The 23,612-nt window shown below is 47.8% G+C and overlaps 1 protein-coding gene across 7 annotated transcripts in view; it reads right to left on the bottom strand.

The window, feature by feature from the left end:
- Positions 1–12,095: 12,095 nt before the first annotated feature.
- The window catches only part of RIMS3 (regulating synaptic membrane exocytosis 3), a 42,713-nt gene continuing 31,196 nt past the window's right edge, over positions 12,096–23,612 (bottom strand). For 6 of the 7 annotated variants that reach the window (XM_043461745.1, XM_043461744.1, XM_043461746.1 and 3 more), the window contains 4 exons: positions 22,942–23,054; positions 19,351–19,452; positions 18,870–19,009; positions 12,096–17,993 (listed from right to left, as the gene is read on the bottom strand). In XM_043461745.1, coding sequence (XP_043317680.1) covers positions 17,781–17,993; positions 18,870–19,009; positions 19,351–19,452; positions 22,942–23,054 — 568 coding nt within the window. In that variant the 3' untranslated portion in view covers positions 12,096–17,780. The remainder of the gene's footprint in view (positions 17,994–18,869; positions 19,010–19,350; positions 19,453–22,941; positions 23,055–23,612) is intronic. The other variant, XM_043461750.1, reaches the window with a different exon arrangement.

Genomic DNA, 23,612 nt, shown 5'->3' with positions numbered 1-23,612 from the left:
TTGCCACTGTTCCCATCTATTTGCCATGAAGTGATGGGACCAGATACCAGGATCTTAGTTTTCTGAATGTTGAGTTTTAAGCCAACTTTTTCACTCTCCTCTTTCACTTTCATCAAGAGGCTCTTTAGTTCTTCTTTGCTCTCTGCCATAAGTGTGGTGTCATCTGCATATCTGACGTTGTTGATATTTGTCCCAGCAATCTTGATTCCAGTTTGTGCTTCATCCAGCCCAGCATTTCGCATGATGTACTCTGAATAGAAGTTAAATAAGCAGGGTGACAATACACAGCCTTGATGTACTCCTTTCCCGATTTGGAACCAGTCTGTTGTTCCATGTTCAGTTCTAACTGTTGCTTCCTGACCTTCATACAGATTTCTCAGGAGGCAGGTAAGGTCTGGTATTCCTATTTCTTGAAAAATTTTCCAGTTTGTTGTGATCCACACAGTCAAAGGCTTTGGAATAGTCAATGAAGCAGAAATAGATGTTTTTTCTGGAACTCTCTTGCTTTTTTGAGGAGCCAACAGATGTTTGCAATTTGATCTCTGGTTCCTCTGCCTTTTCTAAATCCAGCTTGAACATTTGGAAATTCATGGTTCACGTACTGTTGAAGCCTGGCTTGGAGAATTTTGAGCATTACTTTGCTAGCATGTGAGATGAGTGCAATTGTGTGGTAGTTTGAGCATTCTTTGGCACTGCCTTTGGGGTTGGAATGAAAACTGACCTTTTCCAGTTCTGTGGCCACTGCTGAGTTTTCCAAATTTGCTGGCATCTTGAGTGCAGCACTTTCACAGCATCATCTTTTAGGATTTGAAATAGCTCAGCTGGAATTCCATCACCTCCACTAGCTTTGTTCATAGTGATGCTTCCTAAGGCCACTTGACTTTGCATTCCAGGATGTCTGGCTCTAGGTGACTGATCACATCATTGTGATCATCTGGGTTGTGAAGATCTTTTTTGTATAAATTTTTCTCTGTATCCTTGCCACCTCTTCTTAATATATTCTGTTTCTGTTAGGTCCATACCATTTCTGTCCTTTATTGTGCCCATCTTTGCATGAAATATTCCCTTGGTGTATCTGATTTTCTTGAAGATATCTCTAGTCTTTCCCATTCTATTGTTTTCCTCTATTTCTTTGCATAGATTACTGAGGAAGGCTTTCTTATCTCTCCTTGCTATTCTTTTGAAACTCTGCATTCGAATGGGTATATCTTTCCTTTTCTCCTTTGCCTTTCGTTTATCTTCCTTTCTCACAGATATTTGTGACGTGTCCTCAGACAACCACTTTGCCTTTTTGCATTTCTCTTTCTCGGGGATGGTCTTGATCACCACCTTGTATACACTGTCATGAACCTCCATCCATAGTTCTTTAGGCACTCTTATCTATCAGATCTAATCCCTTGACTCTATTTGTCACTTCCCCTTATAATCATAAGGGATTTGATTTAGGTCACACCTGAATAGTCTAGTGGTTTTCCCTACTTTGTTCAATTTAAGTCTGAATTTGGCAATAAGGAGTTTGTGATCTGAGCCACAGTCAGCTCCCAATCTTGTTTTTGCTGAATATATTTCTTTATTTGTTTAAATTAATTTATAAATTTTTATTATTATTTTTTGGCCACAGTGAGAAGCCTGACCAGTGGTTGAACTGGGCCCTTATCAGTGAGAACACCAAGTCCCTTTAAAATATAACTAAGATCTGATACAGATAAATAAATAAAATGTTAAAAAAATTACCAGTCACTCCAAATCCTCAGGCAATGCTGATTGACATTTTTCCCTATAGTTGAGTTTCATGTGGTCTAGAATTTCATATAACAATATTTACACTTTGTGTTTGGTGTCTTTCTTTCAGGGTACTGTTTTACCATCCTTCTGTGCTATTGCACATAGCACTGATTCATTCTATTTGGTGCTGAGTGGTATCCTGCTACATTGATTTGCCATGAATTGCTTCTCCATGGCACATGTTGCGAGATATGACTGTTGTCAATTTGTTGCCTCTCATTCCAAATCTACCCTTCATTACCTGCTCTCTGATAGCTGGATAGCCCCCTTTACGGATTTCTCCTTCACGGTGAGAACAATATTAAGCTGTGTCAGTAGATGGCGATGGAGGGACACTGCAGGAAGAAGCTTGTCCTGGCTCTCGTGTGCTCTGTTTCTCTTCTTGCAATTGCCCTACTCCCAGAGGCTGATGCCTGGCCAGCATCCATTAACGTTCTGCTCCAGCTATGTGTCCAGAACATGCCTGTGAACTCACAGCTTGTGCCCACCTCACTAGAGCCTCCCACAGTGGGCTCTGTGGTCCTCAGCATCATCCCAGTGATGAGCAAGCTTCTGACTTCCCTGTGCACCCACCTGCCAGCCTCCACCCAGCAGCACCCTGGAAGGCTGTTTTCTCCAGACATGGGCACAAGTGTCCTAAAGCCTTCACCACTCAGCCTGCAAGTAGGTTCCTGACCTGGACTCTTCAAGGTCTCCCTGGCAGTCTCTGCCATCAGTACCCCAGAGGGATGTTTCCTACTGGCCTGGAGGCTATGAATCAAGCCTGGCCTGGGCTCCAAGCACACCTCATATCACAACACATGTTTTCCAACAAGTTTTGAGTCCCATCTTGAAGGAGAGGTTGTCTTTTCAATTTGTTTCTTACTTGGACACTCCTTCAGCTTTAGAATATTCTGTATATCTCTCTTATCACCTTCTCTAACACTTGAAGAGTTAATAATTTTTAACGTTAACATTCCCTTGTTCAAGTAACTATGTGGTTTCTATTTTTTTTTTATCAACTCCTGACAGCTACATTAGGCATTTGTGTTGTTTCCAATGTGGGGCTATTATGAATAAAGTTGCCATAAGCATTTTTGTCTTTGGGTAGACATAGCCTTTCAGTTTTCCTGATAAACAGCTAGAAGTGGAATTGCTGGGTCTTGGGGTAAGTGTATAAGAAAGTTTAAAGGAATTGCCAAACTGTTTTCCAAAGTGATTATACCATTTTATGTTTCCATCAAATTGGCAATTTGTATAACTTCTTTTGTGACTCATCTGTTTGTCTTTTGCCCATTTTTTTTTACTTTGTCTTATTAAGTTGTCATCTTATTATGAGTCATAATGGTATATTTCAAAGAGAAGAAATTTTAATATTGATGAAATCTGATTTATCTTTTGATTTTTATTTTAGGGTTACTGGTTTTTATGTTCTAAGAAATTGCTGTCTACCATAAAGTTGTGAAGATATTTTTTCCTGTATTTTCTTGTAGAAGTTTTATAATTTTAACTTTTATATTTAGATCTATGAACCATTTTGAGTTAATTTTTGTGTATATCATGAAGGGTTCATATTTTCCACTCCAGTATCCAGTTATTGCATCACCATTTGTATAGATTATTGAATGACTTTGGCACCTTTGTCAAAAACTATTTCCATAGTGTTCTATTCCATTGATCTACCTTTATTCCAATAATATTGTTACTTTATAATCAGTCTTGTAATCAGATGATAGAATCTTCCAACTCAGCTGTTCCTTTTCGGAATTCCTTTAGCTATTCAAGGTCTTTTGCATTTCCAAATAAATTTTAGTATCAGCATGCCAATTTCTTCAGAGAAAACCTGTGGGGATTTTTACTGAAAATGCACTGATTCTAGAGGTAAATTTGGGAGGAATTGACATCTTCACAATATAGTGCCTTCCAGTCCATAAACAGAGTATGATTAACTATCCGTATCTTCAGGTTTTAATTTTTGTCACACTACGTCTCTATCCATCCTTCTGCAATCACATCTCCTTTTGACCACAGCTGGTAAGTTTTCCATTTTTAAGACCCAGATCATTAGACTGGGCCTATCCATATAATGCAGGCTAATCTCCCTGTCCCAAAGTCCTTAATTTTGTCATATCTGCAAAGTCCCTTCTGTCATGCAAATTAACATAGTCACAGGTTCTGGGCATTAGGATGTGGGCATCTTCAAGGGGGTTCACTATTCTACCAGCCACACTTTACCACAAATAATGTCATGATGAATATTCCTTGTACATGTGCCTTTAATGGAGATATATACAAATGTATAGGTCATAGGATCTGCATATAATTAGACCAGGTAATGTCAGCTTGCTCTTCAAAATGGCTACACCAATTATACCTCCGTGTCCTTGATGTCCTTTGGCATTATCAGTTTTCTAATTTTTACCAATTATTATTAATACGAAGTGATATCTCATTGTTTCTTTAATTTGTGTATCTCTGATTATAATGATTCTGAGGCTATTTTCATAGGCTTATCAACTTTTGGAGTTTGCCTGTTTGTTTCCTTTGCCCATCTTCCCATGGAAGTCATTACCTATTTATTGTTGATTTGCAGGACTTCCTTGTATATTCTATAGCTGTTAGTCCCATGACATTTTTTGGCATTGTAAATTCCCATTCTTTAATCTGTTTATCAACTTCCGTCCGTGGTGCCATTCATTAAATAGAAATGTTTACTTTTAATGTAATCACATTACACAGCTTTAAAAATATGGTTTGTGCTTTTGAAATATTCAAAGTTCTTCCTTGCTTTTCTTTCACAGAACTATTTATCTTACATTTTTCTCCCATTAACTTTATATTTCACCTTTCATTTTTGGGTCTACTGAACCATCTAGGGTTTATCTTTGTGTCCTGGTTTAGGTGGGTATATGGTCAGGTCACTCGAGATGGCTGTTCTAGGGCTCTCTGTATACCCCCTGCTCCACCAGGGCCTGCTTCACTCACATGACTATCCGGTCCTTTTAATTATAGGGCTTAATCAGTAACTGCCTACGTGCTTGCCTCCTGCTCCAGCCATGGGTTTCCCTGGTAGCTGAGAAGCCAACCTGACTTCAATTCCCACTGTAAACGGTAGCTTCTCTCTTCCCTGAGGAGCAAAGCTTGCTGCTGTGGCCGGCCTGCCTGCCAGCCAGCCATGGTGGGGTGCTTCTGACGTGTCAGATTTCCCTGTCTGATAAGCTGCTGCTGTCTCTGTTACTATCTCCAGGCCCTTTCCTTCATCTTGAGGCTGAGCAACTACAAGGTTTATAGGCCTGCGGGGTGCAGCCCAACAATAGGTGAACCAGTCAGGAGGCTGAGAGAACTCCTGTGAGTGCCGAGATGTCAAGAGGAAATAAGGATGGGGAATGGAAGCTTGTGGGGTGATCCTGATATAGCCATCCATTAGCTAGGGGCTCGACGGCAGCTGACGACATGAAGAGATGTCTTTCTCTTTCTTTATATTGCTGATATTTTCTCAACCTCAGAGTCTCTTTCCAGTTAAAAAGTAGAAGCCCCATGCTTGTGACTCATCTGATTGCACCGGGATGGCTGGTGAATACAGACAAAGTGCAAAGACCTGGATTATCTACAAAATACAAGCATACCCCTGACCCACCACGCCTAAACGAGTACTGACACAGACTTTAGGATTATTAACTCAGGGATAGGGACAGGCTTGTGAAGCAGACATGGCCAGTTACTCAGAAGGGTTTGGTTAAGGCCTTTGGCAATGGCAAAATAAGAGGCCCCTTGGACTTCTGGTCCCAGCTAGGGAAGGGGACAGAACCACCACTGAGACAGGAATCCTGCTCTCAATCTATGGGCCAGGAGGCTAACTCAAGTCCTACAAACTATAACTGGACATCCCAGGAGTGATTGTGAATGCCATGTGAACCCAGAGGCAACTAGTCAACACCATCTGAGTTCAACTGTTTACTACCGAAGGACTGTTGCCAACTGTTGGTCAGGATTGTAGCTCACTTTTTGCTATCATAGGATCTGCCCCCAGGGAAACATTATAAAATGGCCCTGGGACTGTCAAGTTAGCTCCTGGTGGTTTGGGTCTGCCACCGGATGAGGAGTAGAATTAGAAAAGGACTTAGAAAAAAAAAAAGAAAGAAAGGGACTTAGAGATTTCACCTATCTTCTTCCCGGCCCCACCCAAGATGACTAAGGTTATTAATCCGGAACCCGACTAGGGAAAGATGCCCCCCCCTCCCCATTCTATTAACTCTGTGCCATTGTTATATCACCTCTCCAGGATTGGGTACCAGCTATGGGGACAGAGGTGGACTGTGGCTGCTGCTGCTGCTAAGTCGCTTCAGTCGTGTCCAACTCTGTGCGACCCCATAGACGGCAGCCCACCAGGCTCTCTCTCCCTGGGATTCTCCAGGCAAGAATACTGGAGTGGGTGGCCATTTCCTTCTCCAAGAGGTGGACAGGTGATATGGCATCTCAGGCCAGGAAAAACACGTCAGAATGCAGTTTCTGTTTTCGTTTTGTATAATGGTCATGATCTCCCCTGTACTGTGCCTGTTAAACATCTCACATTTCCTCCCTAGCCTGAGTGGAGGGAATCTGTTCACGGACTGCGTGATAATGGTGACTTCACTGCAAAATGAGTCAGACTGCTAGGTCTGCAGCGATTTTCCATGCAAGAGTGACCCAGCTAATGTGACCACGTAGGGACGACTGATGACTCTCACCTTCTTCCTGTCCTGCATGCCAGGTGCCTGGCTCTAAAATTGCCCACTTCTTGGCAATCCCTGTTTTTAGTGTAGCAGGTATCTTACTCTTGATGCCCTCTAGTTGCTGGTGTCTGTATGGCCTTCTTGGTATTTGGTTGCAGAGCACCTCTACATACCTGACCCCAGGGATATCATGGAAGAGAGCTGGACCAAGATTATAAGGGTCCAGCAAGGTATATAGGTGTGGTATATGGTCAGACCTCCCAAGATGGCTGTTCTCTTGCTCTCTGTACACCCCCCCCCCACCCCGCTCCACCAGGGCCTGCCTCACTCACATGACTATCCAATCCTCTTAATTATAGGGCTTAATCAGTAACTGCCTACGTGCTTGCCTCCTGCCCCAGCCACAGTCTCCCTGTGTAACTGATCACGTCATTCCCCCATAGGTGGTAGCCTCCCTCTCCTCTCAGGTAGCGAAGATTGCTGCCGTGTCCTGCTAGTCATGTACAGTGAGGGGTCACTCCAGGATCTTTTGCTTTGGATGTGTGATATCCCCTGTCCAATAAACTGCTGCTGATTCTGGTGCTGTCTCCAGACTGCTCTTCCCTCTGCAGGCTAGGCAGCTACAAGGCTTGCAAGTCTGTGGAGTGCAACCCAACAGCAGGGATTTCTTTCTTTTTTTGTCCAAATAGTGAAAGTGTCTCTAATACATATTTTAAACAATCCATTTTTCCTCATTGTTTTAAGGTACCCCTCTCATCATATATTAATTTCCTAGATATATTACATGCCAATCCTTGAGTTTTCTTTAAACAGAAGTTGATCTAACCATTAATAGGCTTATATTATTACACATAAGTTGCAGAGTAAGTTTACTTAACATACCAACTGAAATTTTTAGCTTGTGTTGAGTTTACAGATCAACTTGGAAAGTTAATATCTTTATATTAAACTGCCTTATCTAAGAACAGGGAATGTCTGTTCATTTATTCAGATCATCAACTCTTAAGAATTTGAAAATTCGCTCTATGGAGGTCTTATGTATTCTTCATTATTATTTAATAATTTGAATTGCTATTGTGGATAATATCTCACGTTTACTGGTTATAGCTGTTACAGAAAAAAAAATGCAACTGATTTTGGTAGCGTGATCTTGTATCCAGCAACCGTGCTGCTGAATATTTTCGTGAGTTCTAATAATTGTTCTTCTTAATAAGGTAGTAATCAAATTATCTATAAATAACAGCTTTATCTCTTTTTCAATCCTTCCTCTATTTTTTTTTGTTTTTATGGCTTTGTACAGGATTCCTGTACAACTGTGGTGTTGGAGAAAGCTCTTGAGAGTCCCTTGGACTGAGAGGAGATCCAACCAGTCCATGCTAGGGGAAGTCGGTCCCGGGTGTTCATTGGAAGGACTGATGTTAAAGCTGAAACTCCAGTATTTCGGCCATCTGATGCGAAGAGCTGACTCATTTGAAAAGACCCTGATGTTGGGAAAGATTGAAGGCAGGAGGAGAAGGGAACGACAGAGGATGAGACGGTTAAATGGTCTCATGCACATAGGTGTCATAGATTTTTCAAATTCCGCTGATGACCAGTTTTTAATCTCCCCTCTTGATTTGGGGCTTCACTAATAGGCTGTGTCTTGCAGCTATTTCAATTGTAAGCCATTAGATCCCTGTTTGTAGGGGATAAGTTGTGGGGCAGAGGAAGCCTTCTATAATATGATTGCACCTCGTTTTTTTAATGGGTCCATTTCCTGTGTCATGACTTTCATAAGCATATTTTGAGCTTTTCATCTCCTCTTAGGTGAGAGAGGAAATCTATGGGGCCCCTGAGTGGGGAAAATGCCCTTCCCCAGGGTTGGGTCAGTTCAGTTCAGTCACATCTGACTCTTTGCAACCCTATGGACTGCAGCACACCAGGCTTCCCTGTCCATCACCAACTCTCAGAACTTGCTCAAACTCATGTCCATGAAGTCGGTGATGCCATGCAACCATCTCATCCTCTGTTGTTCCCTTCTTTCTCCTGCCTTCAATCTTTCTCAGCATCAAGGTCTTTTCCAATGAGTCATTTCAGTGTTTTCCCTGGACAGTAGACCTTTGTCATGGAGGAGACTCTGGATGTTTTTTAGAACTTTTACCCTCTCCCTGAAAAAGACCACTAGGTTTTTCTCAGATCTCTACTTTCAGTTCAGTTCAGTTCAGTCACTCAGTCGTGTCCAACTCTTTGCGACCCCATGAATCACAGCACGCCAGGCCTCCCTGTCCATCACCAACTCCCGGAGTTTACTCAAACTCATGTCCATCGAGTCGGTGATGCCATTCAGCCATCTCATCCTCTGTCATCCCCTTCTCCTCCTGCCCCCAACCCCTCCCAGCATCAGGGTCTTTTCCAATGAGTCAACTCTTCGCATGAGGTGGCCAAAGTATTGGAGTTTCAGCTTCAGCATCAGTCCTTCCAATGAACACCCAGGACTGATCTCCTTTAGGATGGACTGGTTGGATCTCCTTGCAGTCCAAGGGTCAAGAGTCTTCTCCAACACCACAGTTCACAAGCATCAATTTTTCGGCACTCAGCTTTCTTCACAGTCCAACTCTCACATCCATACATGACCACAGGAAAAACCATAGCCTTGACTAGACGGACCTTTGTTGGCAAAGTAATGTCTCTGCTTTGTAATATGCTGTCTAGGTTGGTCATAACTTTCCTTCCAAGGAGTAAGCGTCTTTTAATTTCATGGCTGCTTTGGGTGTCTAGAAAAAAAGCCCATAAACGTATGCACCCTTCCCAGCCTCCAATTGTTGATCATACCCAAAGTAGTTCACACACAGCCTCCAGAAATTTGTTAGTATTAACATTTAAGTGTTCCCATCAGGTTTTGGCTCCAGCTGGTTCCCCTGGTAATCATAGACTAGCTCTAATTCTATGTGTGTGCTCTCCAGATTTCAAGGTAGCAGTTTGCCTTCCAATATCAGTTCTCTGCCGGGTCCAAGAAACATAATTGATTCTTCTTCTGTTGATCTTAAAGAGAATACATTGAATGTTTTCATTAACATAACATTTATTACAGGCTTTTTGGTGTATGTTGTTGTTCAACTGCCCATTCATGTCTGACTCTTTGCGACCCCATGGACGGCAACACACCAGGCCTTCCTGTCCCTCACTGTCTCCCGGAGTTTGCCCAAGTTCATGTCCATTGCATCAGTGATGCCATCCAGCTGTGTCATGCTCTGATGCCCTCTTCTCCTTCTGCCCTCAATCTTTCCCAGCATCAGGGACTTTTCCAATGAGTCGACTGTTCGCATCAGGTGACCAAAATACTGGAGCTTCAGTTTCAGCATCAGTCCTTCCAATGAGTATTCAGGGTTAATTTCTTTTAAGATTGACTGGTTTGATCTCCTTGCTTGACAGTTTGAGAGTCTCCAATGGACTGTCGGAGTCTTCTCCAATACCACAGTTCGAAGGCATCGATTCTTTGGCACTCTGCCTTCTTTAGGGTCTAGCTCTCACAACCATACATGACCACTGGGAAGACCATAGCCTTGACTATATGGATCTTTGTCAGCAGAGTAATGTCTCTGCTTTTCAACACATCGTCTAGGTTTGTCATCACTTTCTTGCCAAGAAGCAATTGTCTTCTGCTTTCATGGCTGCAGTCATGATCTGTAGTGATTTTAGAGTCCAAGAAGAGGAAATCTGTCACTACTTCCACCTTTTCCCCTTCTATTTACCATGAAGTAATGGGGCCATACGCCATGATCTTAGTTTTTTTAATATTTAGTTTAAGCCAGCCTTTTCACTCTCCTCCTTCACTCTCATTAAGAGGTTCTTTAGTTCCTCTTTGGTTTCTGCCATTAGAGTGGTCTCTTATCAAAGCAAGGAAGTTGCCAGTAGTTTTATTACAAATAGGATTAAACCTTACAAAATGCTTTTTCTGCATTAGGATAATTATTTCTCTCCTTTAGTCTATTGATGTGGTGAATCACAGTGAAATTTTCTATTGAATCACCCTTATATTCTGGGATAAACGCCAGCTGATCGCGCGCATGTGTGTGCTCAGTTGTGTCCAACTCTTTGCAGCCCCATGGACTGTAGCCCATCAGGCTCCTCTGCCCATGGACTTTTCCAGGCAAGAATACTGGAATGGGATGCTCTCTTCTACTCCAGGGGATACTCCCAACCCAGGGATTGAACCCATGTCTCCTGCATTGGCAGGCAGATTCTTTACCACTAGCACCACCTGGGAAGCCCAGGTGATCATGATTATATCATTTTTAATACACTACTAAACTTCATAGTTTATATGTAGGATTTTTTAATATATTTGATTCTATTTGTATTTTCTTAGTATTTACTCTAGATTTTAGAATGGATACTTAAGGAAGATTGAAGTTATTCAGTATCTTTCACCTCCAAGAACATTCCAAGGACCAATTTATGTGCTATCATTCTCTAGTATTTTAGTTCATGACTTTAATTTTAAAAAGCAAGGATTATCAGTTTTATAATCTGTATGTTAATAGTTACTAATCATTTCTTTGCTCACATTTCTTTCTTACATTTCAGCCATTCCATCATTTTCTTTACAACAGCAAACATAGTAAATGCTATGTGCCAGGCACTGTTCTGAGCACTTCAAACATATTACCTCACTGAATTCCCCCAATAACCCTATGAAGTGTGTACCGTTTTCCTTCTGTTTGAAGAACCTCTTTCAGAATGTCTCTGTGGATCTCAGTTTTGTTGTCTGTCCCTCTTTTCTTAATTTTATTGACTCTCTTTTTTTTTTTTTTTACTGGCTAGAAGCATGGAAGTTCTTAAAACCCATGAGAGTGTATGAGATGTCTCAGAGAGCAGAAGTGGGAAAGAAAGAAAAAACAGGATGCTGGGGGAGCACCAGAGCTTAGACATAAGGCTCATGAGCCTTCCAACAAGAGATGGTGCCCAGTGGAACTGCAAAGCAGTGGAGTTTACTCTGAAAGGCTCTTGGTAGGCAGGTATCAGCCTTTCCCCTGGCAAGCGTGTGCTGTGACATTGCTATACTTTATCCATCTTCCATACCCCCCGATCCAGTCCTAAGAGGACAGTGGCATTGCCCAGAAGTGACTATATCCTTCCTTGAGGCAAGGAAAGAAAGGGGTATTCCAGGGGTCACAGCACTGGAGGTCAACAGCTATGCTTACTGCTTGTATCCGGTGTGGCTGAGCGAGCGAGACTGCCCCAGCCACATGCCTGAGCAGAGCTTCTGGACCCAAGTGCTCAGAAAGCAGCAGTGGGTCAAGGGCAGTGGCCTCAGCTCCGTCTCACCTTTCCCTTTGTTTGGTTCTGGGCATCCCTTGTGGACTATGTGGGAATAGAAGGCTTTGAGGGCCTGTAAGCAGGGATCCTGGGAGACAGAGCCAGGAAGCTGCCTGAAGTAGTCAGACTCCATGGCCCAGTGACATACTGTGACAATGGATTTCCCAGATGCCCAGGTCAGACCTTTCAGGGCTTTTTCTGAGATGTACTTCTCTCTCCTGCTTCTCAGCCAAGGCATCTTCCTCTTCCTTGTTTCAGTCCCCTGGGACTGTTTTCTCTCTCCTAGAATTAAGAACCATCTTCAGAAAACAACACGTGAAACCATTTTCAAACTGACTTTAATAATTTTTTTTTTTTTTTTGCTGCCCAAATACTGTACATGCAGAAGCCATGTGAAGGATTTTCTCCTCAAGGGAATTGGCAAGAATGTTGTAAGAAACAGCCGGTAGTCCTTCCCAGCCATCCACCTGCCACCTGGGAGCCACAACGAGTTTGGGAAGATGCTGCATATAGAAAATGTAAAAGGCTAATTGCTTCTTATCTAAACAGTGTGCTTGTCAGTCCCTATCTGCTCTCTCTTTGCAGGATGCATTTGGAAATTCTAAAAAAGGGGTTCCTGCCTCCTGTGAATTTACATTCTCAAGGAGTGGATGAAACAATCAAGCCAGCTTTTCCTAAGGAAGCAGCAGCCACTCTGCCTGTTGAGATGGTGTCTGCAAAAGGCATTCTGGAGAAGAGTTATATATATATACATATATTTTATTCAAGAAGCAAAATACTTTGAAGGGAAATAAGTTCCCTCTCTCCTCCCATCAGAGAGCCTCTTCTTTTAAGATTCTCCCACTGATCCCGTTCTAGAAGCAGAGACGAGGCCCGACCCAGCATCGTCTGCTGGTGGGGATACTGACCTATGCAGGATGCAGCTGAGGCTGTAACCTCGCGTCAGCACCTTGGACATTGTCCGTTGCAGACAACCCTTAATTATCTCACCACATAAGAGGAAGAGAACAATAAACCACGAGGAGGGGGAAGGAGCAGAGTCCGCTAGGATTCCCAGAGTTCTTGTCAGAAGCAGCATCTGGGCGTGGATGGGTGAGAGGACCTGCCCCCAGGGCTGGAAGGAACCAGCCTGTGGGACCAGGTGCCAGGTATATCAGGCTCATAATCCTCATCAGCTCCAGATCAGACTTTTAAAACCTGGAGGGAACCATGGAATAACTAGCAAATGCTCTGGTTTTGCAGATGAGGAAGCTGAGACCCAGAAAAGGGAGGAGACTTGCATAAGGTCACAGTTTCTCTGTATATAACAGCCTTGGATTCTCTGTAGCCGGCTGTCCAGGCCATTGACCTTTGGGGTGGATGCTCTGTTGCCTTTGGGATTCCCAGGGCCCATTTCTGTTTGCCAAGCTCTCTGGAACCCAGGCCCAAGGACCTTCCTGGCATTAGTGCAAACTGCCTGGGAGGCTGAAGGTTCCTGTCCTTGCTGGCCAAGTTTACAACCAGAACGTGGGGAGGTTCTCCTGGAGCAGTAACACGCATGCTTTGTGGCGAGCATCCTCCCCGAGCCAGTCTGGGCCCCTGGGAGAATGCAAGTTTCCCTTACAGGCACAGCCTTACTGGGCCCACAAAGGCCTGAGCTCAGGGTTGGGGGGAGAGGAAGTTGCTTTGCTACATGGAAAGATTAAGCCCTTTGTCAGAGAACAAGGTCCCACCATGGGGCATGCCGACACCTGAGCCGCATGTGTGAGGCTCAGCTGGCAAAGCTGCTGCCCGAGGAGGCCAAGTTGCTCTCTTTGGCATCACTGACATCACTCTGAGATGCTCAGGCACTCTTTCAAAATAACCCTTGCCCAGCCAGCCCAGGCCGATCCAGTTCCCATCAGGCCTCACCGGATCAGGTGGGGCACGCTTGCCCTTCAGTCACGACTGTTTTTGTTTTGCCCCAATCTCTTCTGACCTGAGTGAAAAGCAGACTCGAGGGAGAAGGTAGGGGACAAGTCTACGTTCCTATCTCCTCCCTGATCATGCAGGTGAACGGTAGTCCAGTACAGGAAGCAGCATTTTAAGGAACCTCTTTCTGGGTCAGGATATTGGAGAAGAAAACTCCGGGGAGAGGAAGAGAGAGGGAGAGAGAAAGGAGCCGGCGGGCAGCAGACCTCTCCCCCTCCTGGCAGCCACTGCAGATACCCTGCTGGCCGGACGGCCTCCTGGTCCTGAAGGACACGCTCCCGCCCCCCCCGCCCCCGACCCTCTCCACCGATGAGCAAAGGCAGCAATTTGTCCACAGGGTTACACAGTGCAGGAAGCAACCAAAGAAGCAGAAGAGCAACCTTTCTGAAGCCCTGCTGCTTTCTGGGCTGAAGAAGATGGGGACTCGGAGGTCATCAGGAGCTTTGGAGCCCCGGCTGGGGGGTGGGGGTGGGAGCCCAGCTTCTCCTGGGCTGCAGGGCGTGGAACAAGGACCCTGGTCGCGAGCCAGGACTCCTGGTAATGCAGTCTAAGATTGTGCTACATTTCATTTCCAAAGAAGTGCCCTTGCAGGGCTCTAGCGTCTTTAAAGGGGGCGGGAGGCTTCCGCTCTCCTCAAGGCTGGCAGTAAAGAAGAACTCAGGCATGCTGGCCCTGGTGGGTGTTAGGCCCCCGGAAGAACCAGTGATCCCATGAGTGGTGAGTGAGAGGGGTAACCCTCTCTCTCGGCCCCCTGAAATGCTGGCAATGCCTGGGCTTGCTGCATACGGAGAGCCTCCTTTCCTGAGTGCTGGGTCAGGTGAGAGACTGGGTGGGGAGTAGTTGGGGAGATGGTTTGACAAAAGGGATGTGATCCTTCAGGGAAGAACCAAGACTTGGCCCCATTCGCTGGAGTCTGATTCATACCAAAGGCCCATCACAGCCATCCCTTTAGGAAAGGAGTCTGTGAAGGAAGTGGGACAGATTGAACACGGCAGAAACATGAAGACAGATGCTCTGAATCATCTCTCATGGTTCCTGCCCACAGCCCGGCAGCGCTGCAGGGCTGTCTGTGCCACGTCTTCCATGAAACCTGCCTGAGCAGAGGGAGATGGAGTGACAAAAAGCCCAGCCTGTCATCAGCCCCAGGGTCCCCTGGGGTGAGGAGCGGGCACGTGGAGCTGTGACGCTGCATCTAACAGTGCCTGGGAGGAATCATGTTCCTCCCCTCCCCACCGTGCCCTCCTCAAGGGATGGATGCTCCCCCCTCCAGGAGAGGCCAGCAGTCACACGTGCTCCCTCCTCCACTGGGACAGGCTTGCTCCAGAGCAGCCTCTCAGACAAGCCCCTGCATCTAGGAGGCCTAGACAGACCCGTAAGTCCAGCCGCTCACCACCACACGTATATGGAGCCTCACTAGACTTCATTCTCATGGGAGAAAATCCAGGTGGGGTAACTGGATTAACTTGATTTGGTACAAAGGATTAAAGGTAATCCCCTAAGGTCGATTTGGGTGGGGAATGACTTCCCATTAGTGAGTGTCCGACCTCTAGGACAGGTCAGGCCATCCCTCTGGCTAGTATGTGCCCCCTAGCCAACCTTCCCCGGAGGCAAGGGGCCAGCAGCCTTTGACTCCCCAGCAGAGCCTCAGCTGGTAGCTCCCCATCTTTTGTCTTCCTGGGTCCCTAGGGGAAGAAGGGTGACACCCTGATAGTTCTCGTTTCCTGGGGGTGACCGCACAGTCTGGGTGTCACCATTCCATGCCACATCAGGAAAGATCTACACGAACCTATGGGTCACGAATAACCCCACCACTCCAAAGCTGTCGAGTATTTGCACACCATTCTGAGGGTGATGGCTCTGCGTCACCCACAAGACATACAAATACTCTTCTGCAAGCGAGTTTCCTCCCTCTCCCCACCCCAGGATCCAAGACCACAGAGCCCTTTGCCATGGGAAATGCATTACCCAATCCCAATGCCAGGGGAGAATTTCTGAGAAAGAAAACTCAACCCAGCTGTCTCCTCTCTCCACAAACACAACAGTTCCTGTCCGGCTCCGGCAAGTCAGCCCAGGCGCTCGTTCTGTTAGTCCTTGTTGCCCTCACCCACATTTTGTCCGTGGGCAGTTTTCTTGGGAGGGAGGTGGTCAGGCCCTGGCTTTAGCCCAATACGGATCCTGCCAGAAAAGGAAACCCCTCAGTGGAGAACGGTCTGTCTCAGAGAGCCTCTGTCTCCACGTCCCCGCCTCAGCATCCATCCCCATGTCCACCTGGCTTTGGTGATGAATGGAGTCCAAGCACCTCTCCACGGCTCCCCCCACGTACGCAGGTGAGAGTCATGCTGTGCTCGGGGGTGATGTCTGGGGAAGGGGCGGGGGCCCCAGACCTTGACCCCTCCTGCTACCTCTTTCTCCCCTGCAGTCGTGGACCTGAGGGCTGCCATGTCCATCTTCTGGGCAACCTCTCGCCTTTCACACTAGACCCGAGGAAGCAGAGGGACAGATTTGGGCTCCTGAGCCAGACTTCAGGATTCCCAGCCGGCATCTCACAAGGTCTAGTCCAGGCCCTGGTGCCCACCCCCAGGGGCCCAGCTGTCCAATCAGGTCAGGGTTTGAGTGGCTTTGGGAAGCTCCAACCAGACAAAGGTGGAAAGACAGCAGAGACAGGAGCGGCGTCAAGAGCAGGCCGGGCCACTCTCCGGAGGGCAGCGGCAGAGCGCGGGAGGCGGGGAGGCCGAGGGGGTGAGTATTGCTTGTACAGAGCTGGTGACTGTCACGGTCTATAGAGTGTAGAACCAGGCTGTGCGGGAGCCCAGAGGCTGGAGCTTCAGTAAGTCTGAGCTCTCAAACACAGACGCTGGTCTAGAAATGAGCAAAAAAAAAAAAAGAAAGAAAATAGAGCCCCTAATAGTCAGCTTCATGCAGCTAATCCCTGAAGGTCGGACAGGATTCTTAGAGCAAGTCAGTCCCAGCCCTCCTCCTTCCTGCCAGCAGCTGCACCCTCCGTGGCCCCTCAATAAGCCAGGCCCCTTCAGGATGAGCCCCAAGGGGCACAGGGCCACCCTCAGGGCCTGGAAAGGACACAGGTGCTGTCGGGGGCTGCCCACCCTGGTAGACAACATCCCCTGTGAGGCCAACCTCTTGCAGGTCAAGACCATCCAGTCCGCACCTCCTGGGGTCCACTGGGAGGGCTCCTTTGGCATGTCGGAAGCGAGGAGGCTTAAAGGGAGACCGGAGGTGAACAATGCAAGAGGAGGCACCAGCACTTCCTGCCAAGGTACCTGGCCTGCAGCCCTGGGAACTGACACCCCCTCGGATCTCACTTTTAGGAAGCGGGAGGTGTCAGCTGGAGGGAGAAAGTGATCTCCAAGCCCGCAGCTCCCTAGCACTTTCTGCTCCCCGGGGCCCTGACCAGGGACCTAGGTGAGCTGCTATATGCTGTGGGTGCATTCAGGAGGAAGAGCGGCTGGAGAGCTCGGTGGAAAGGAGTGGTGTCAGGGTTCCCAGAGGGGCCTCAGTGTGGCCGGCTGCAATGGATGCTACATTCCTCAAAAAAGAGCAGCAGTGCTGGGAGAGGCAGAGGTGGAACAAAGGACAAGACAGAAAACTAAGCAGAGACCACCAAGGACAGGTACGGCGGGGAACACACGGGCTCTGCCCTGAGCCCGGGGCAGGCGGGAGGAACCAATGGCCGTGTCCCCCACTTCCACCCCTGGATTCGGCAGGGGGGTGGGGGTGGGGGAGTCCTGGCCTCACAATTCTCCTTTGGGTTTCTTTACCACGAGACACCGAGAGACATGGGTTTCAGCCCATATAGTCACCAAGACCGACTACACCCAGACAAATGAATAGATCTAACATGGTCACACACAGACACACACGCACACGCACACGTGCACGCACTAGAGACTCCAAAGACAGCTGGGCCAGGCCCAGTAGCCAACGGGCATGCAGCAGGGCAAGGGGGCCAGAAAGACGTGAGGACTATGTACAGGGGGGAGGAGGTGGGAGGCGGCCACACCCCTTCTCACATCGCAGCCCGGCCTCTCCCAGAGGTCCTTAGGAGCACGAGGGGCTGGTGGCGCTCTCCAGCGAGGACTGGGACAGGCGTCTGGTGAGGGAGCCGAGCGTAGAGTCTGCCACGGAGGACGTGGGGAAGAGTTTGTACCAGCCGGTGACTGCAGCACTCAGGTCCAGCTCGTCCAGCATGATCTGGGCCATGCCCATGAAGCACTTGTGGTCCATGCGGCCGTAGTCTCCCCAGACGATCACCTACCGGTGGGAGGAAGCGAGAGGAGCTGAGCCAGGGCACAGATGGGACTGTGAGAGGCAGAACTCAGACGGACTTCAGGCAACAACTTATTAAGTACTTGTGGTGTGCCAGGCTTATTAAGCACTTATGGTATGCATTATGGTGTACAGACTTTATATATATTCTCTCCGTTGTTACAACCATCTAGGTAGAGGTGCTATATGGATTATTATTTCCACAAATAGGAAATGTAGCTCAGAGTGAATAACTAACCCAAAGATACACGGCACAGCTGGGATTAGAACCTGGGCCTGACTTCCAGAGCCTCCTAGCATCCAGGATGACAGGCTTCCAGAGAGGGAAGCAGGCCGAGTCCAGGACCTGGGCCACAGCTCCCACTGTGTTGCTGGATCACAATGGGATGATAAACATTACCACCAGGTGGAAGAAGGCGGTGGTCAAACTCTGCTTCTAGGGGACTTCCCTGGTGGCCCAGTGGTTAAGAATCTGCTTTCTAATGCAAGAAGTGCAGGTTAGATCCCTGACTGGGGAGTTAAGATACCACACATGTCTTGGCCAAAAAAAACAAAACATAAGACAGAAGCAATATTGTAACAAATTCAATAAAGACTTTAAAAATGGTCCACATAAAAAAAAATCTTAAAAAATAAAACCTGCCTCTACCTACCAGCTGTGCAACCTGGGGGCAATCGAGTTATCCCCCCAAACCTTGGTTTCCTTATGAATCAACAGGAGGCAATAACACCTCACTAGGTTGTAACAAAAAATGGGTAGAGGGTATTAAGGTGTTGGCACAGGATAAACCATAAATACATTTAAAATGACAGTCTGCAGTCTTTGAGAGTTGCCCCGCCCCCTGGCCATGAGATGCTCACCTGCAGCACCTTGCCCTGGGGTCCCTCGTCGAAGAGCAGAGCCTGCTGGTACAGGGGGTCACAGGTCTTCTTGGCCACCTTTGTCTTCTTCTTGGCCAAGCAGGCCCCGTTCTCGAGTAGGTAAACCTTGATATAGGTGGCTGAGGGATGGAAGAGAGCATGATGGGGCGGGGTCCCGGGGAAACTGCTGTGGCCTGCCCCATCCCCTAACTTCCACGTGATCCTGGAGGGGAGCAGGGTGAGCAGGAGGAGCTGACCAGTGGACAGCAGGTGGACAAGATGGACTCGAATACCAACTCCTCCGTCCTCTCCTCCCATTCTGCCCCCTCACTGGCCTTCCAGGCCATCCATGACTCCACTGTTGAGAATACTGATTAGGCCAATGGGGAGCCAGGACTTGCTAGACCCAGAGCTCAGCTGTGAATCCCTCCCTGGCAGGACCCCATTTCCAAGATCCCTCATCCCAGCTGCTCTGCCTCACCTGGGAGGGATTTGGAGCCGGGTTTGGGGGTCAGGCTCCGAGCCTCAATCACTTCCACCTCCAGCTGGCCACTCCGGTCCATGATGGCAATGTGTACATCCCCTGCAAGGGAGAAGGAGGACAGTCGAGGCAGAGTCAGACCAAGGGGCAGGCCGCCCACAGCATGCAGTCTGCAGAGGATGCTCCAGCGCTGAAAGGGTGCAAGATGGACAAAAACTGCATGCGCTGGAGCTGCTCTCCAGAGGCCAATTTAAAGCAGTTGAGAAATGTTTTGATAGGGCCCTTGGGGTGGGGTGGGGGCGTGACCCTCCAGGGCCCTGCTTAGGGAATCACAAAGGAAAGTTAGGTTGGGAGAAGGGAGGGGGCCTGTTTCACTGAGCGGAATAGCAAGTTTGGGGACAGATTTCTGTATCAGGAAAACAGGGGAGGCTGTGTGCTCAATAGATGTCTTCACCTTCTACACAGCGGCCATTAGCTACTCCCCTAAATAAACGTCAAACAGATACTTAAAGAATATCAGTTTGGAGAGGTGACGAGATACAAGACTGCCTGGGCCATGAGGCACGCCCTAGAAATGAGGGCCTCTTCCCACCCTTGATAAAGGATGGGGGAAGGCAGCAGATGTCCCAGGAGTACAGAGTTGTTGTTCAGTTGCTCAGTCATGTCTGACTCTTTGCAACCCATGGACTGCAGCACGCCAGGCTTCCCTGTCCTTCCCCATCTCCTGGAGCTTGCTCAAACTCACGTTCACTGAGTCAGTGATACCATCCAACCATCTCATCCTCTGTAATCCGCTTCTCCTGCCTTCAATCTTTCCCAGCATTAGGGACTTTTCTAATGAGTTGGCTCTTGGCATCAGGTGGCCAAAGTACTGGAGCTTCAGCTTCAGCATCAGTCCTTCCAACGAATATCGAGAATTGATTTCCTTTAGGATTGACTGATTTGATCTCCTTGCAATCCAAGGAACTCTCAAGAGTCTTTTCCAACACCCAGCTCAAAAGCACCAGTTCTTCAGTATTCAGCCTTCTTTATGGTCCAACTCTCACATCCATACATGACTACTGGAAAAACCATGGCTTTGACTAGATGGACCTTTGTTTGCAAAGTAATTTCTCTGCTTTTTAATACACTGTCTAGGTTTGTCATAGCTTTTCTTCCAAGGAGCAAGCGTCTTTTAATTTTATGGTTGCGGTCACCATCTGCAGTGACTTTGGAGCCCAAGAAAATAAAGTCTGTCACTGTTTGCATTGTTTCGCTGGGTCATTAATATCTTTTTTGTATTCTGTATATTCTTGTCACCTCTTCTTAATATCTTCTGCTTCTGTTAGGTCCATACCATTTCTGTCCTTTATTGTGCCCATCTTTGCTTGTCACTTGGGATGTCCTTCAGAAGGGTAGACAGGGAATTCTCTGGCAGTCCAGTGGTTAAGACTCTGCTTCCACTGCAGAGGCACGGGTTTGATTCCTGGTCAGGGAATTAAAATCCTGCATGCTGCATGGCCAAAAAAAGGGGGTTCAGAATCATAAGCCTGATGCAGAAAAACTAAAATGGGCCAGACTTTGGGTTCAGCCACTCATTTTAGAGTCTGAACCATTATGCCACTGTGTATTTGCACACTTTGGAAGATGGGGACTTATGACTTTCAGGAGACATCCTGCAATTCATCCCTCTCCCTCTAGCTATTCCTGACCTCCCCATGGGGAATGGGGAAGGGGAGGTCTCAGGAATTAATTAATCTTAACTCTCACTGTAACATCCCCAAGGAGAGCCAATGCAAACCTGTCCTTCCCAATTTGGGACACCAGGGGGCGCCATACACGAGTGTTCCAGGCTGCGATGGCGCATGAGCCTTGTGCAAGTGGCTGGTTTTTCTCACCACCTCCCAGTCCTTGGCTGGGCCTAGAGCTGGAAAAAGCAGACTCTCCAGGCCCTTAAAAGCCTGAAAGCAAGGACTGGGAATTAGCCAAATCCCACCCAGGAGCCAGATGGGAACTGCCACTTACCCTCTGAGGGTCCCTATGGACCCTCTTCCAGTAGACAAAGGCTCCTGTGTGAGCCGTTTCCAGGAAGACAGGGCAGTGCAGTGGGAGGAGTCCTGGCCTGGAATGGAATGTCAGCTCCACTGCATGGTCACAGCAGGGCACTGTCTGCACTCAACTTTCTCATTTGCTGCGAGGTCGAAGGTTAGACACTGTCTATGTGAGGGCTGAGTGCAGACGTCTGGGTCAGACACTGCTCAGGTCAGACTGATGGGGAGGGAGGGGTGGAGGCGAGCGGGCATCTCTAGGGAAGCTAGCCTGGGAGCTGCTGCTTGAAGCCAACACAGCCAGAATCTGAGGGAGAGAGAAGGGGAAGGAGCCAGAACTGCAGCTAAGAGGACCAAGAATAGACCGTAGGGAGTACTTGCTAGCTACAGAGAGGAGGGATAAGAAAATTACTAAAAGGCTTCTAGGTGCCAGGCACTGTTAGAAGTAACAAGTCAAATAAGACACAGTTTCTAAGGCGTAAATGAAATATTTCATGCAAGCATCACACAGGGACTCAAAAAATTGTCTTCAGATTGCAGAACTAAGGCAGGCATTATTATTCCCATCTTACAGATGACCATACCGAGGTTCACAGAAGGGACGTGGCTTGCCCAAGATCCCACAAAGAATCAGTGACAGAGCAGAATCCATGGACGTCGATGCCACGATAATCTTTGTTCACCATCTTATGCCTGACACTAGCACTGCCGGTCGTACTCCTGCCTGGAAAATCCCATGGACGGAGGAGCCTGGTGGGCTGCAGTCCATGGGGTCTCGAAGAGTCGGACACGACTGAGTGACTTCCCTTTCACTTTTCACTTTCATGCACTGGAGAAGGAAATGGCAATCCATTCCAGTGTTCTTGCCTGGAGAATCTCAGGGACGGAGGAGCCTGGTGGGCTGCCGTCTCTGGGGTCGCATACAGTTGGACACGACTGATGCGACTTAGCAGCAGCAGCAGCAGCACTGCCGGTCACATAGTAGGCGGTGAGATAGTGGGTGAGAGTGGCGATGTGAGGGAGGGAATGTGCCAGAAAAGCTGCTGCAGTGTGGCCAGCAGAGAAAGGCTGGAACCCTTCTCCTCTCTGCTGTGGGAGGGACTGAGGCTCGCTGTGCTGACGCCTCCTCACTGGCATAAGAGCCAGAGAGAGGGCTCCTTTCTGCGGCTTGTATTGCATCATGTGGGGCCCCCGCTGAGCTCACCTGTTCTGCTGCGTGGCTGCCACTGCCCTACTCACCCTGCCCTTAAGAAGACTCACCCAGGACTTCCCTGATGGTCCAATGGTTAAGAATCTGCCTGCCAATGCAGGGGACATGGGTTCAATCCCTTGTGTAGGAAGACTCCACTTGCCTCGGGGCAACTAAGCCCATGCTCCACAACAATGGAAGCCTGAGAGCCTTAGAGCCTGTGCTCCCTAACAAGGGAAGCCACTGCAGTAAGTCCGAGCACTACCACTAGAGAGCTGCCCCCACTGGCTGCAACCAGAGAAAGCCCACGTGTAGCAATGAAGACCCGGCACAGCCAAGATTAAAATAAATAATAAATAAAAGAAAAAGACTCACCCATTGGCGGTGTTGCCAGCGTCTGTCGCCCCACAATCTGGGCTGGTCCCAGCCCATCCAGGAAATCGCTGAACTGGCTTTCGGCCCCAAGCCGGGTGGTGGGGAAGATGAACCTGGAGAAGGGGGCAGAGGGGTATGTGAGGGTATCTGGGTGGCGGGAGGCAGTAGCACTGCCCCTGGGGCACTGGGTACTCCCTCTGTGTCCCCAGTCTCCCCTGGATATACTGAAAGTATACCACTGTGACTGGGGACGAACAGAACTGTTCATCTGCACATTACAGAAAAAGACTTTGATGTCACTTGAGCAAAGAGACTAACCATCATGATATTAAATCTTCAAGCACTAGGATTTCTAAGGTGACCCTGAAAAGGCAGGACTTGCTAGATAATTTGTGTCCTCACCGGGGGTGTTAATGCCAAGAACCAGAGACAAAGGTCAGATATTTCAATGCCTGGAGCAAGTTCCAAAAACAGAGGTTGAGTTGACTATGAGTTTGAAATCCAAGTCAGGAATGTTAGGTGGTGCCCTAAACAGCAACTGAGACCAAAATAACACAATTACAGGGTTGAGATTAATGACAAGTGATGGGGGGGGGGGTGGTCCACGGCTGTGGGTGGAAATAGTAATGAGAAAAACTGACAGTGATTGAAAGTTGGCCGGATGCCAACAG

Source organism: Cervus canadensis, chromosome 2, assembly GCF_019320065.1.
Source record: "Cervus canadensis isolate Bull #8, Minnesota chromosome 2, ASM1932006v1, whole genome shotgun sequence".
Classification (NCBI taxonomy): Eukaryota; Metazoa; Chordata; class Mammalia; order Artiodactyla; family Cervidae; genus Cervus; species Cervus canadensis.
Note: the sequence above shows the minus strand (reverse complement) of the source record. Positions and strands in the feature narration are given on the sequence as shown.